Source organism: Urocitellus parryii, chromosome 13, assembly GCF_045843805.1.
Source record: "Urocitellus parryii isolate mUroPar1 chromosome 13, mUroPar1.hap1, whole genome shotgun sequence".
Taxonomy (NCBI): Eukaryota; Metazoa; Chordata; class Mammalia; order Rodentia; family Sciuridae; genus Urocitellus; species Urocitellus parryii.
In genome coordinates, this window is record NC_135543.1 from 44,380,006 (window position 1) to 44,394,137 (window position 14,132).

General features: G+C 34.4%; 1 protein-coding gene across 3 annotated transcripts in view; it reads right to left on the reverse strand.

The window, feature by feature from the left end:
* Psma8 (proteasome 20S subunit alpha 8) overlaps window positions 1-14,132 on the reverse strand; it is a 54,849-nt gene that overhangs the window by 39,273 nt on the left and 1,444 nt on the right. For 2 of the 3 annotated variants that reach the window (XM_026388087.1, XM_026388086.1), the window contains exon 2: window positions 2,725-2,851. In XM_026388087.1, coding sequence (XP_026243872.1) covers window positions 2,725-2,851 — 127 coding nt within the window. The remainder of the gene's footprint in view (window positions 1-2,724; window positions 2,852-14,132) is intronic. The other variant, XM_026388088.1, reaches the window with a different exon arrangement.

Consider the following 14,132-nt stretch of genomic DNA (forward strand, 5'->3'; position numbering starts at 1 on the left):
TTATTTCTCTCAAGATATCTGCTAATTTCCTTTGGGCTTTTTTTTTTTTTTCTCCCACTCTGTGGACGATTTAGGAGTATTTTGCTTACTTTCCATTTATTTGTAAAGTTTTAGGTTTTATTCTTCTGCTACTTATTTCTAGTTTCATTCCATTTTGATCAGAAAAGATACTTCGTATGATTTTTATCTTTTATATTTATTCACTTGATTCCAAAAGGAAATAGGATAAGAGCTACATTTTGCTGAATAAGATTTTTAAACTTCAATATAAAATTCCAGCTTAAAATATACTTAAAGGGGTCCAGGTTGTGGCTCAGTGGTAGAGAGCTTACCAAGCTTGCTGAGGCACTGGGTTCAATTCCTGGCACCACATAAAAATAAAATAAAGGCATTGTGTCCACCTACAACTAAAAAACTATTTTAAAAATACACACTTAGAAAATGAGCAAAAACAAAATAAAAAAGATAATGTCTTATCCACTGTATAAAGGGAAATAGCACATGAAAAATATGTTCAACATCATTAACCACGAGGGAAATACAAATTAAAACCACAATTAAATATTACTGCATGCTTATAGGAATTTCTAAAATAAAAAAAAAAAAACTGGGCTGGGCATGGTGGTTCACACCTGTAAATCCCAGTGGCTCAGGAGGCTGATGCAGGAGGATTTCGAGTTCAAAGCCAGCCTCAACAATTTAGCAAGGCCCTAAGCAACTCAGCAAGACCCTGTCTCTAAATAAAATATAAAAAGGGAGGGGGATATGGCTCAGGGTTAAGCACCCCTGGGTTCAATCCCCAGTACCAATAAAAAAATAAATTAAAAAAAATTGAAATTAAAAAAAAAATTAACGAGCTGGGGATGTATCGGCTCAAGCGGTAGCACGCTCACCTGGCATGCATGCGGCCCGGGTTTGATCCTCAGCACCACATACAAACAAAGATGTTGTGTCCGCCGAAAACTAAAAAATAAATATTAAAAATAAATTCTCTCTCTCTCACTCACTCTTAAAAAAAAATTAACAACACCAAATGCTGTTGAGGATGTAGAAAAAATGAACCATTCATACAATGCTAGTGGGAATATAAAAGAGTATAGTTACTTTGAAATAAAATTTGGAAGTGTTTTATGAGAATAAGCATGCATTATCATACAATCTAGCAATGATACTCTTACGGTATTCAACCAAGAGATATGAAAACCTATATTCACACAAAAACTATACACAAATGTTCAAAATACTTTATTTGTAATAGGCAAAACCTGGAACTACTCCAAATGTCCTTCAGTGGCTAAGCTGTTAACAAACTGCAATACATTCATACCATGGGATACTACTCAGAATTAAAAGAGGAAAATATAATTGATATATGCAATAACTTGCTTGGATGAATTGTAAGAAAATTATGCTGAATGAAAAAAGACCACTGAAAAAGCTATATACATCATACGATTTTATTCATATGACATTCTGAAAATGACAAAATTTGAAAATAGAAAGTAGACTTGTAGGGGCTGGGGCTATGGTTCAGTGGTAGCACACTTGCCTAGCATGTGTGAGGCACTGGGTTCCATTCTCAGCACCACATATAAATAAATAAGGACTATCAACAACTAAAAAAAATAAATTAAATTGAATTTTTAAAAAATAGATTAGTGGCTTCCAGAGGTCAAAGATGGGGAGAAGGAATACCATAGGTAGTGTTTTGTGATAGAAGAGTTTGTGTATCTTGACAGTGGTGGTAACTAAATGAACCTATACTTGTGGTAAGTATAACTACAAATATGCACATACACATGCAATTGAATGCATATAAAACTGGTGAAATCTGTAAAAACTCTTTAAATATACAAATAAGAATTTATGGGTTTTGATGGTATGGCCATTGAGAGAGACTGGGTAAAGTTAAAGTGAACTTTCCTGAGATTTTTGGAAACTTTTTGGGAATCTATAAGTATTTCAAAATAAAAAGTTGATAGTTAGAAGGTGCAGTGACACACACCTGTAATCCTAGTGGCTTGGGAGACTGAGGCAGGAGGATCACAAGTTCAGAACCAGCCCCAAGCAACTTAGAGAGACCCTGTCTCAAACTAAAATAATAAAAAGGGGGCTGAGGCTGGGCTCAGTGGTAGTGTACTTGCCTGGCATGTGTGACACTGGGTTTGACTCTCAGCACCATATATAAAGAAGTACAATAAAGATTTATCAACAACTAAAAAAAATAAAATTAAAATTTTTAAAAAATGAATAAGGCCAGAGATGTGACTTAAGGATTGAGCACCTCTGGGTCCAATCTCCAGTAACCCGCCCCCCAAAAAAGTTTATAGTAGCTAGGTAAATAGCTTAATGTTAGAGTGTTTACCTACCATGCATAAAGTCCTGAGTTTAATCCCTAGCACTACAAAACAAAACAAAGCGTGTGTGCGCACACATACACACACACACACACAAACAGCTTAAAAGGAGAACTGCTCCCTAAAGTTCTAAGGAGTTAAAACACTTCTTCTAACATTTATGCTTTATTACCAAAGCATTATCATAAATCCCAGTTTATAAAGTCACAATTTTATTTTACAAATGTTATATTGTTTGTTTTCAATAAGCTATGAAGTATAACTATATATACTGCATATATACAGCAAATTGCAATAGTAGGGCCAACTGTGTTGCCCCACTGCACTAGAATACTATTACGCATCATTATTGTTGGTCCATAAGTACCTGCAAAAGCCATGCAGACATGATCATCAAGAGCACAAATTTTCCTCACAGTTCTTTCATCTTGAAGTTTAGCAACAGATTTTTTTTCTACTCCAAGCACAACTATATTGGTGCCTCTAATTCCAACCTGTTGAGTCATTAAAAAAACAGTTAATTTGAAACTTAAGACTGACAAGTTATTCTAATAAATGACTTTTCTTTAAGTATTCAATAAAATGAGAAAAGCAGACTTCTAGGAAAATTGTTGCATAGATACTAGCTTATGGGAGGCCCATTCCCTAAACTCAAAGCAAAGAAGATAGGTAGAAATTGCAAAGAAAACACCACCACTGAGAAACTACATGAACACCCTAATCACACACAACGCAATTGAAAAAGTACTATCTAATTATAGTACAATTTTAACTAAAACAAGATGGTAATCTATGTGAATTCCTTATAGAGTGGCAATAGCAGAACTGATAATGAAAGTAGTTAAAAAAACAAAACCTGAAGTATACAAAATTCTGCAAAAGCTCTCTCATGTATCTCACAATTCGGAAGGATAGAAATTGGAGGTTGTTGTAGCTCCACTCCAAATACACATGTTGAAATCCTGATCCCCAAAGTGATAATATTAGGCATTCGGGCCTCCGGGAGATAATTAGTTCACAAGGGTGGAGTGCTCACAGATTGGATTAGTGCCTTATAAAAAGATCCAAGGAAGCTCATTTGCTTCTTCTACCTTGTGAGGCCAAAGCAAGTAGGCACCATCTGTGATGTAGGAAACAGGTCCTCATCGGACACCAAACTGGCCTTGATATTAGACATCTCAGTCTCTGGAATTATGAGAAATAAACTTCTTAGTTTATAAGCTAATCAGTTTATGGTACTTAAAGCCAAATGTGATGACATTAAAAATGCTTTATATAACAATGCAAAGAGGTGTTCTCTGAATCAGCATTTTTGAAGTATAAGTACACAATAGATTAATTAGAAAGACAGACTTGAGATTAAATCTTTCAGTTAAGTAAAACATAGACAATTTATCAAGGCATTTGCTTTTATTGTTCCCTCACTTCATTTAAATCTGTCAGTTTATCCAAGAGACCTTTCCTAACCATCCTAAGATGATCAATGCTCTCTGCATATCCCATCCTCATCGAATGGACAAATGTTTAACTTTATATACTATAGGTACTCTTCTCATGGACATTATAACAATTTAACATACATTATGATTCAAAAACATCCCAGCATATTCCCCAGATTAAAACAAATCAAATGAAATTTATTGATCATAAGCTATTTCTATAACTCTCATCTAAATAATTTAACTCCCAAGGCAGATTATTTAGAAAATGTTGATAATAAATATATTAATATTAAAGTCTTTGGGATATGGCCAAAATTATGCCCAGGAGAAAATTCACTGTCTTATGTTTCTAATTAAATAAGAAAAAATTAAAAATAAAGTAATAAAGCATTCAAAAAGTACAAAAAGAAATTAAAATATTTAAGCTTAGCTAAAGAGGAAAAATAAAGAAGCAAAATGAATGTTTAAGGAGAAAACAATAAAATTGATAAATAATACCAAGAGTTTTTTTAAACAAAAGAAATCTATTAATCTAACCATGAGGACAGAATAAAAGAAATGTATTCAGGGGCTTGGGGTGTAGCTCAATGGTAGAATATTTGCCTCGCATGGGTAAGGCACTGGGGGTTTAGTCCTCAACACCACATAAAAATACATCAATCAATCAATAAAAGGTTAAAAAAAACTATTTAAAAATGTATTCAAATGTGAAAAAGTAGCAATTTAAAAATTATAGCAATAATTTAATAAACTTGAAAAACTGAAAAGGATGACAGGGAAAAAATAAATCGACTCCAGAAAAGACAAGGCTGGGGTTGTGGCTCAGTGGTAGAGCGCTCACCTAGCACATGTGAGGCCCTGGGTTTGATCCTCAGCACCACATAAAAATAAATTAAATAAAGGTATTGTGTCCAACTACAATTAAGAAATAATTTTCTTGAGAGAGAGAGAGAGAGAAAATTTTTTAATATTTATTTTTTAGTGGACACAACATCTTTATTTTTATGTGGTGCTGAGGATTGAACCCAGCGCCCCGTGCATGCCAGGCAAGTGCGCTACCGCTTGAGCCACATCCCCAGCCCAGAAATAATTAAAAAAAAAATACAGACACCTTAGTCTCGCTAATAAACACAGATAATATTCAGAAAAAGTATTGTTCTTCAAAAATAAGTATGAGACTTGGAGGACTCAATGGTGAATTCTTTTAGTTTTCTGTTCTGAGTAATTCCTAAGCTATTTAAATTATTCTATGTTAAAGTTAAAACTATAGTAACACAATATATTAAATATAGAAACAAATGTAAATAAGAAAACTTACAAAGGTATCTGATAAAATTCAACATCCATACCTAATTTACTAACAACAGAAAAACAGAAGACTATATTCCACATGATTAAATTTGTCACAAACTAGAAACCAGATTAATTTTTCTGATTCATCTCAGAAAATGAATCTCTATCTGCTCAACTGTTTAAACAAATGCCCAGTTGCTATGTGTAGTAGTCAGTTTTTTGTTATTTTAATAAAATATCTGAGATAATTAACCTATGAACAGAAAAGGTTTACTCTGAGATTCATGGTTTTGGAGATTCCAGTCCAAGTTCAGGTGGACTCATCATTTTGGGTTTCTGATGGGGGTACTACATGGTAATGGTGGGAAGCAAACAGGGAGCAAACTACTCACATCATGAGCCAGGAAGCAAAAGAGAAAAGGAAGAGGAAAGAGATCAGGATCCCATGATGTCCTTCTAAGGCACAATTCCAGTGACCTAAGCACCTCCTACAATGTTCTACTTCTTAAAAATTCCACCATCTCCCAAAAGAGACCAAAAGTAAACACATGGGTACGGGGATGACATTCAATATTCAACTATTAGCACTATCCTTTAACACTCTCTGTCCCTCCCGATCCTTTTTCACAATTACCAAGCGTCCAAGAGTTTGTCCATTTTACCTACAGAAACTATCTACTACTTTCTATCACCATTGCAGTACAAGCAACTACCATTTTCATCATCAGGCTACTGCAACAGCCTAATAAGATTTCTCAGTTTTTACTCTAGATTCCCGACTATCTGAATCCACACAGTACCCACTGGACCTTCATGCAGTTTCCATAAAGCAGCCAAGGTGGGCATTTTAAAACATCAACAGAGTCAGATTATGTTCCTATTGACTTCCCTTCCACAATTTGCCAAGGCGCTTAGTTATCTGACTCCTGCATGTGTCTCCAACAGCATGTCATATTCTTCCTTATTCATCAAGTGCCAGCCAAACTAGTGTGTTTTCTTCCTCCAAGTCTTCATGTGTTACATTCCTTCTACCTGGAACACTTATCTCTCAACTTAAATTTTAGCTCAAAAAGTCATTCTCTTAAAAAAAGTTCTTTTCTTCTAATCAACAAATTTATAATGATTTGCTTATTATAGTTATCTTTCTAAACATTAATTCTGCAAAGGCAAGGAAACCATGAGCTGAATCTAGAAAGTGCAACACTCTACAAACCAATTAGCCCAGTCTCTTTAAGTCAAGGCATAAGAATAGGGGAAGATGTTGTTCAATAATAAAACAGAAATATTTAACCGTTAAGTGCTATAAAAAGATATTTTGTGAGCAATGAAAAATCAGAACACAGGCTATTATAATATATTAAACAGTTATCATTAATTTCACTCATAGTGAGAATGGTTTTAAGAAACATCTTTATATTTTAGAGAAATATACTGAAATGTAATGATTATCTAGGATTTGTTTTTAAATACTTCACCCAAAAATAAATTTCATTCTTAAACTGACACCTACATAAAAATTAATTCAAAATGGATTGCAGATTTAAATATAAGATGTAAAATAATAAAATTTTAGAAAAAAATAGAAAAACTTTGGAATCTAAAGCTAGGCAATAATTCTTAGAATTGATACCAAAAACATGAATTACACAAAGAAGAAATTATAAATCTTCTTTGAAGTTACAATTTATCCATGAAGTTCTATGAAAAAAAATGATGAAAATATATGCAACAGACTGGTAGAAAATATTTGTAAAACACATATTTGAAAAGGACTAGTATATAGAATGTGTAAAGAACTGTCAAATATCAATAGTACAAAAATAAGCCATTCATTAGAAAATGCTCAAAAGATGCATTTCAACAAAGAAGACAGATGGCAAATAAGTACATGAGAATATGTTCAACCATCTATCATTAACCATTAATGTCCAACTTAGTTAATTTAATTAAAACCACAGATACGAGCCACTACACACTTATCAAGACGTTTAAACCAAAAAACAGTAACACCACCAAATGCTGGCAAGGATGTAGGGAAACTAGATAACTCATACATTGCTAGTAGGAGTGTAAAACTATGTAGCTACTGTAGGAAACCATTTGGCAGTTTCTTATAAACTACCCAAGCAATTACACATAACCTGCACACTGAGGCACTTATACCAGAGAAACAAAAACTTGTTTTCATGCTTTGGCTTCCTTTCTAGGGATTGTTTTATCATTAGGAAAGGATCAATGCCATCAATGTGCTGCTTTCCTCTTTACTCCCTCTTCCCAGGCCACACTATTTGGGGGTTTGTCATTTTCCATATCTAATATTAAATGTGTAAGAGATTTATGGCTATCCTTTGATTTTTGTTAACCAATTCACACCTGTGATTATTGTTACCATACACTCTGGATTCTAAATCACTCTTTAAAAGTTAAGCTCAGTTAAATGTAAACCTTTGGAGAACACTTTGCCAAGCTGGTGTTCTCCAAACTAAAAGTTATGTGTAGCAAAAGTCTTGGGTTTGTACGGAAATAACAAGTTTTGTTGGTATTTATTCATGTATTTGATGTTTTAGAGCTGGATAAAATAAACTATTACCAATAAGTTATAGATACAATTTTGTGTTATTCTTCACACTGGAATTAGATTTCAAATTTTTTTTTGGAAGGTATTAGGAGAGTCTGATTTAAAGGTGATATTGTAAAACATGGAAGCATTCTTCCACTCTTTCCATAAAAAGAAAGTTAAAAACTCTTAGCCTTTCTTTGATGTATCAGATATAATATTGTATTGTGTTATTTGTGAAGAGCCCCTCCCTACCTGAGATAGGGCTCTGGTTCCCACCTTACAACATGTTAGAATGGCTCCAAAATAGGCTAGACTTCAGCTCATTTAAAAGTTTTGTTTAAAAGATTGATTTCTGTTGTAAAGATAACAGTGATCTCAAACAGGGAATATAATATATAACTAAGTAAAGGTTCAAGATTTAAAAAATTTATTTTCACACAAAGCCTGCATATTAAACTATAAAATGTTTTCATACTATGAGATACTATTTATATAACATTTCTTTTTTTTTCTTTGTGTGTGTGTGTGTGTGTGTGTGTGTGTGTTAGTTACTGGGAATTGAACCCAGGGGGTCTCTACCATTGATCTACATCACCAGTGCTTCTTTATTTTTCATTCTGAAACAAGATCTCACTACATTACCCAGACTGGCCTTGAAATTTCGATCCTCCTAACTCAGCCTCCAAAATCTCTGGGATTACAGGTGTGTGCCACTGTGATCTGCCTATGTAATATTTCTGAAATGGAAAAATTTTAGGTATGGTGGACAGATGAATGCTGCCAGGGGTTAAGACATGATAAGAAGGATATGATGACTAGATATATAAGTGTACATGTACAATAAGATCTGATACAACTTTATATACACATTAGTACAAAGAAAACTGGAGAAATCTGAATAAAATCGGTGGTGTATCAATTACAATAACCTGGCTGTGTGTATGTGTGTTTTTTTAAGTTGTAGATGGACACAATACCTTATTTTATTTATTTATTTTTAGGTGGTGCTGAGAATTGAACCCAGTGCCTCACATGTGTGAGACAATGAGTCATGGCTTTACAACTGAGCCATAACCCCAGCCCCTGTGTTATTTTTACTATAGTTTTGCAAAATGTTATCATTGGCAGAAAATGGGTAAAGCATGCAAGGGCTTTCTCTATATATTATTCCTTAAAACTACATGTGAATTTATAAGTACTGCAATAAAGATTTCAATTTTAACAAACTCCAGGGCTGGGAGCTAGGAGGTGGAATGCTTGCCTAGCATGCACAAAGCCCTAGGTTCAATCCTAGGCACACCAAAAAAAAAAAAAAAAAATGATAATAACAACAACAAAAATCCCACAAAACTCCAATAGAAAGAGAAATGAGTTTAACTGGAAGCAAACTGATAAAAATGTCGATAACTTTAACTATTGAAGCTGGGTGATGGACATAGAGCAGAAATTCATTTTTCTATTATGTCTTTTTTTTAAATTTTATTTTAGTTGTAGCTAGACACAATACTTTTATTTTATTTTTATGTGGTGCTGAGGATGGAACCCAGCTCCCCACATGTGCTAGGCAAGCGCTCTACTGCTGAGCCACAACCCTAGCCCTCTATTATGTCTTTATGTATTTAAAATAATCCATAATAAAAGGTTAAAAATAAACTTCAAAACAAGCAAACCTCAACTTTCTCTATTAGCCCTTTCTCACCAACATTTAAACGTATTCTAGTCTCTCTTAAACATAATCTTAAAAATCCACTCCACTTTAATCCAGTTTTTTTCCCCCCTCAACCCCTCCAAAGTCACATATTGTCATCTTCTCTCAGCTCACAGCAACCTGATTTCTATCTCCTATCTCCTCTGAGAGTTCAGACACAGGTCATTAAGGTCCTTCAAGGCACAGGCTATCCTCTCAAAGGAATATGAATAGTACTCAAGAATTTTCATTTATTCAAACTTAACATAAGTGTTAAGAATGGGAGAGAAATGATACACTTCAAAATTATAATCTCCAGGAAAGATAAATTTCCTCAATTCTAAACAGGTATATTTCATAGCCTCACAGTCTCTGTGCGTCAGGAATCTGAACATCTTTTAGCCAGAGGGCTCTGGAACTCACAAGGCTGCAATCAAGTTGTGCCCCAGGACTGTGTTTATCTCATGGCTCCATTGGAAGAGGAACCATTTCCAAGCTCACACATATCATTGCTGGCAAGATCTAGTTTCTCCTACACTGCTGGATTAAGGGTCTTGGTACCACACTGAATTTTGAGCAGATGTTTCTCTCAGGTCCATTGCCACATAGTTCCCTTGGTAGGGCAACTAACAACATAAGAAGCTGGGTTCTATGACAGTGAGCTAGTAAGAGAGCAAGTAATGGCAAGCAAAAGTGAATCATCTCTTCATAATCTAATCTCTGAAATGACATTACATCAATTTTGCATATTTCATTCCTTCAAAGTCACTCATTATAGGGGCTGGGGTTAAGCTTAGTGGTAGAGCACTTGCCTAGAATGCTTGAAGCCCTGGGTTAAATCCCAGAACCACACACAAAAATTAATTAATTAATTAAAAAATGGCTGGGGATTTAGTGGTAGAACACTTGCAAGGGGTTCAATCCCAGGACTGAAAAAAATTAAATCATAAGATTCATCCCACACCCAAGGAGGGGCATGAAAAACCAGGAAGTAGGGATCACTGGAGGCCATTCTGGAAGTGCTCAGACATATCTCAATTTCAGGAAGACCAAAAATATTATATTCCTGCTCAAACCTGGTGCTTCATATTCTTTATCAAAAAGACAACACTATTAACTTAGTGGTCAACCCCCCAAACAAACAGAAGCAGCATCTTTGACTCTTCCCTCTCCAATACCTCTTTTTACCCCCTCCCACCACCAGCAAACACCATCCAAATAATCATCACATCCAATACTGCTGACATCTCTTTGGAATCTGCTGTATTTTCATTTCTGCATCAACCCTAGCAAAAACTAGTAACATCTTTCATCTACACTATCTCCATAGTATCCTATCTCCTTGCCTCTAGTTATGATTTCATCTAATCTACAGATCACAATGTAGTCTGAGAAATCTTTAGAAAATGAAATGAAAGAGGAGAGAGTGTATGCACACAAGCACACAAGAGAGTAAAATGAAAACCTCAATGTGCCATTCTTCTACTTAAAACTTTACAGGTAGGGACCATTTCTCACTAAGCAAATCAAGACAGGACAAACTTGGACAAGAGGATCTATGAATTATAATATTTATTCTTTGCATGTTGTCCTTTAGCACTTCTAAACTAGAGATTTTCTCTCTATAGAAGCAAACATGGCCACCAGCATCTTGAACTCATATCCCAACAGCTCTCCCACAGAATAAAAGTTACCATTATCTCTAGTCAGAATTAACTCCCGAAGGTGGACTTATAGCACTGAGTCATGTGCTCATGACTGTGGCCAGGAGGAAAGAAACTATGATGACTCTACCTGGCTTATGTGAGTACCTACGAGGTTGGATAAGTGTACTCATGCTACTAGAAGGATAGAATAGCAATAATCTAGAAAGTTACAGTAGTCACATCAAAACCTTTTAGGCCTCTTATCTCTCAGGATCAAATATATTCTACTAAAACAGTTTTAAAAGTATTCCATGATCTGGTTGTGCTTTCTAGCTTCTTGTCTTCATATATTTCCATTACTTCACAATGTTAAGTGTCCTCCAGTTCACAGAACACAGATGTCTTCTGCTACTGGTCCTCCTACATGCTATTTCCTTTGTCTAAAATATTCTTCACTTTTTTCCTTTTTTAAATATCACTATCTCAATGGGGCTTCCCTTATACCTAGAATTCCCATAATTATATTCAATATATCCAATATGATATTCTCTATTACTATATTCATTATTTATTCATTTTCTCAATCATCTAACCTTCCTACTAAATAGCAAATTCTATAATAAAATACTGGGGTTCAACACCCAGTTTAGCATGTTAAAAATGTCTTGAAGAAATAAATAAATGTGCTTAAAGAATTATAGACAAAATTGAACTGAAGGAAAAAGAGAAAAACCAAAAGAACAGTAAATAATAATGTCTTCAATTTATTAAGTACTTTCTGTGAACTAGGCACTATGCAAGATGCTTAACATGTTTTACCCCAACTCTCACATCAACCCTAGAAAACAGGCATTATTCTGATGTCTACTTCCTACTAAAGACATTGAACCTCAGAGAAATTAATTGCCTTAAGCAACACACATCTATTTCCATATTCACGATAATGACAGCTTATTGATATACAGATATTTACTGAACAGAGTAACTTTGAAACTAGAAAAACATAAGTATGAATATGGACTCCTTCACCTTCTGGCTGGGTACTTTCAGCAAACTATGAGTGCTTCCAAATCATGTTTCTCACAAATGTAAAAAAGTGGTTAAATGCTGTCCTTAATACCAGATGTGGTATATAAAATGCCTGTTATAAAATACTGCTTAAATGTTAGTTCCTTCCTAGTACTTATACTGTGCACCAGAATATAAAACAGAAATTACACCATTTAGAACCTCAAAGATCTTACTATCCGGTTGATGAGATTATTTCATTAAATATTCCTGAAATTAAATAGAATCTGATGTGAAACAGTAAACATGTACAACACCCAGCAGTACAGATTATAAAGTCAAAAAGAAAATGATCCACGATGAGTGTGTGAATTAGAAAAAGCTTTCATGAAGGAAGAGAAATGTGTGGAGACTCTTAAAGTATAAGTAAGGGCTGAGAAGGTAGCTCAGCAAGAGGATGTGTGCTTAGTATGTGCAAGGCCCCTGGGTTCAATCCCCAACACTGCAAACAACCACCATCACAAAGTTAAAGGGATATGTAAGACGTACAACAGTAGAGAGAAAGGTGTTTTCCCCTCTTCCTCCTCACAGGGGAAGAAGCATATATTAATGAAATCAAGGAACTGCTCTTCAACTAACGAAGGCACATTTAAAACAAACAACAACAACAACAAAAAAAAACTAGGAATGGTGGCACAAGTTTTAATCCCAGCTGCTCAGGAGGGTGAGGTAGGAGGATGACAAATTTAAGGTCAGCCTAGACATCTTAGTAAGATCCTGCTTCAAAAATAAAAAATAAGATGTATCTCAGTGGTAGAGCACTCCTGGGTTCAATTCTCAACACTGGGTGGGGGGAGAAAAGAAGAGAGAGAAAGAGAAGGTGGATAAGGATTATGGAAAGCTTTGATGGCAGAATTGTGGAGCTGAGATTCATAAAAGAAAGAAATATGGAGCCAATTAAGAATTTGGGGTCAGGGAAAGGACAGACTGAGGAATGATAATAAATCTTATATTTTTTTCCACAGAAATATCATAGTTTACTTTTTTCCCTAAGAAGGAAGGTAGTACTTCTCCAAAATATCATTCAACATATTTTGCATTTAAAGAAAAAGAAACTAAAACCAAAAAAAAAAAAAAAAAAAAAAAATCCAACAGCTTTCTCACCCCACTTCATGCTGTCAGGTAATCATCTAGAGAGGAGAACCCAAGCCCTCTAAGTATGGCCCATATAACTTTTGTATTACTAAACAATATAACATGTACATACTGGCCAAAATTGGCCAATCCTGGTTTATTTGTAATTCTTCATATTAACTGTTGTTTACAGACATACTAATTTACAACCTCTTTTAATAAACAAGTGCCAGTATAAACTTTACCCTATGCAAAAGGTCATAGCACCCTCAAGGAAACACAATGAATAACTTCATACAAAGATGCAAATTATAATTTCAGAATCCTGAGACAAAATTCTCATCCTTCCAATGTATCTTTAAAAATGCCCACTATAGGTATTTTTATATCCTTACCCTTTTACAGCTCATTACAAAGGAACTATCAATCAGTTCTATAGCGTTCTTAAAACATTTTAAATGAGCCAATGTGGTTTCTTATTACACCCCAGTCTTCTCCCATTACACCCTTTATTTTAGGCTCTAAAACTTGGGCATTATTTTCTAACCATATGCTACATGTCATGCTGGGGATTATATAACTTTTGTTTTTATCAAAATGGTACCCTTTTGGTTTAAGCTACATCAGGCTTTTCTTAAATTTACAATTCTAAAAAAATTACTTATAAAACAGAAGCTAAACTAGTGGGCCTAATTAAATAGAAAAATACTTTAAAATGATTCTGCTTTCTAATGTTATTTTTGCCCCATCATATTTGACAGATTTATAATGAGAGTGAATTATTTCCTTCCATTATCAAGTGGGTAAAGAAAAGTGAGAATAAAGACATTTGTGGACTCAGAAATGCTGTGTATTCTCACAGCTACTGTCTAATTTCCAAAACACACAACAAACATGCTCATGAAATTTTAGATATTTTTTTTTAAAATCAGATCCTTTTAAATTCATAGGCTAGGTCTTGAAAGTTTGGGGATAATAGATCTTTGGTCACCAGGGCACTTTTGT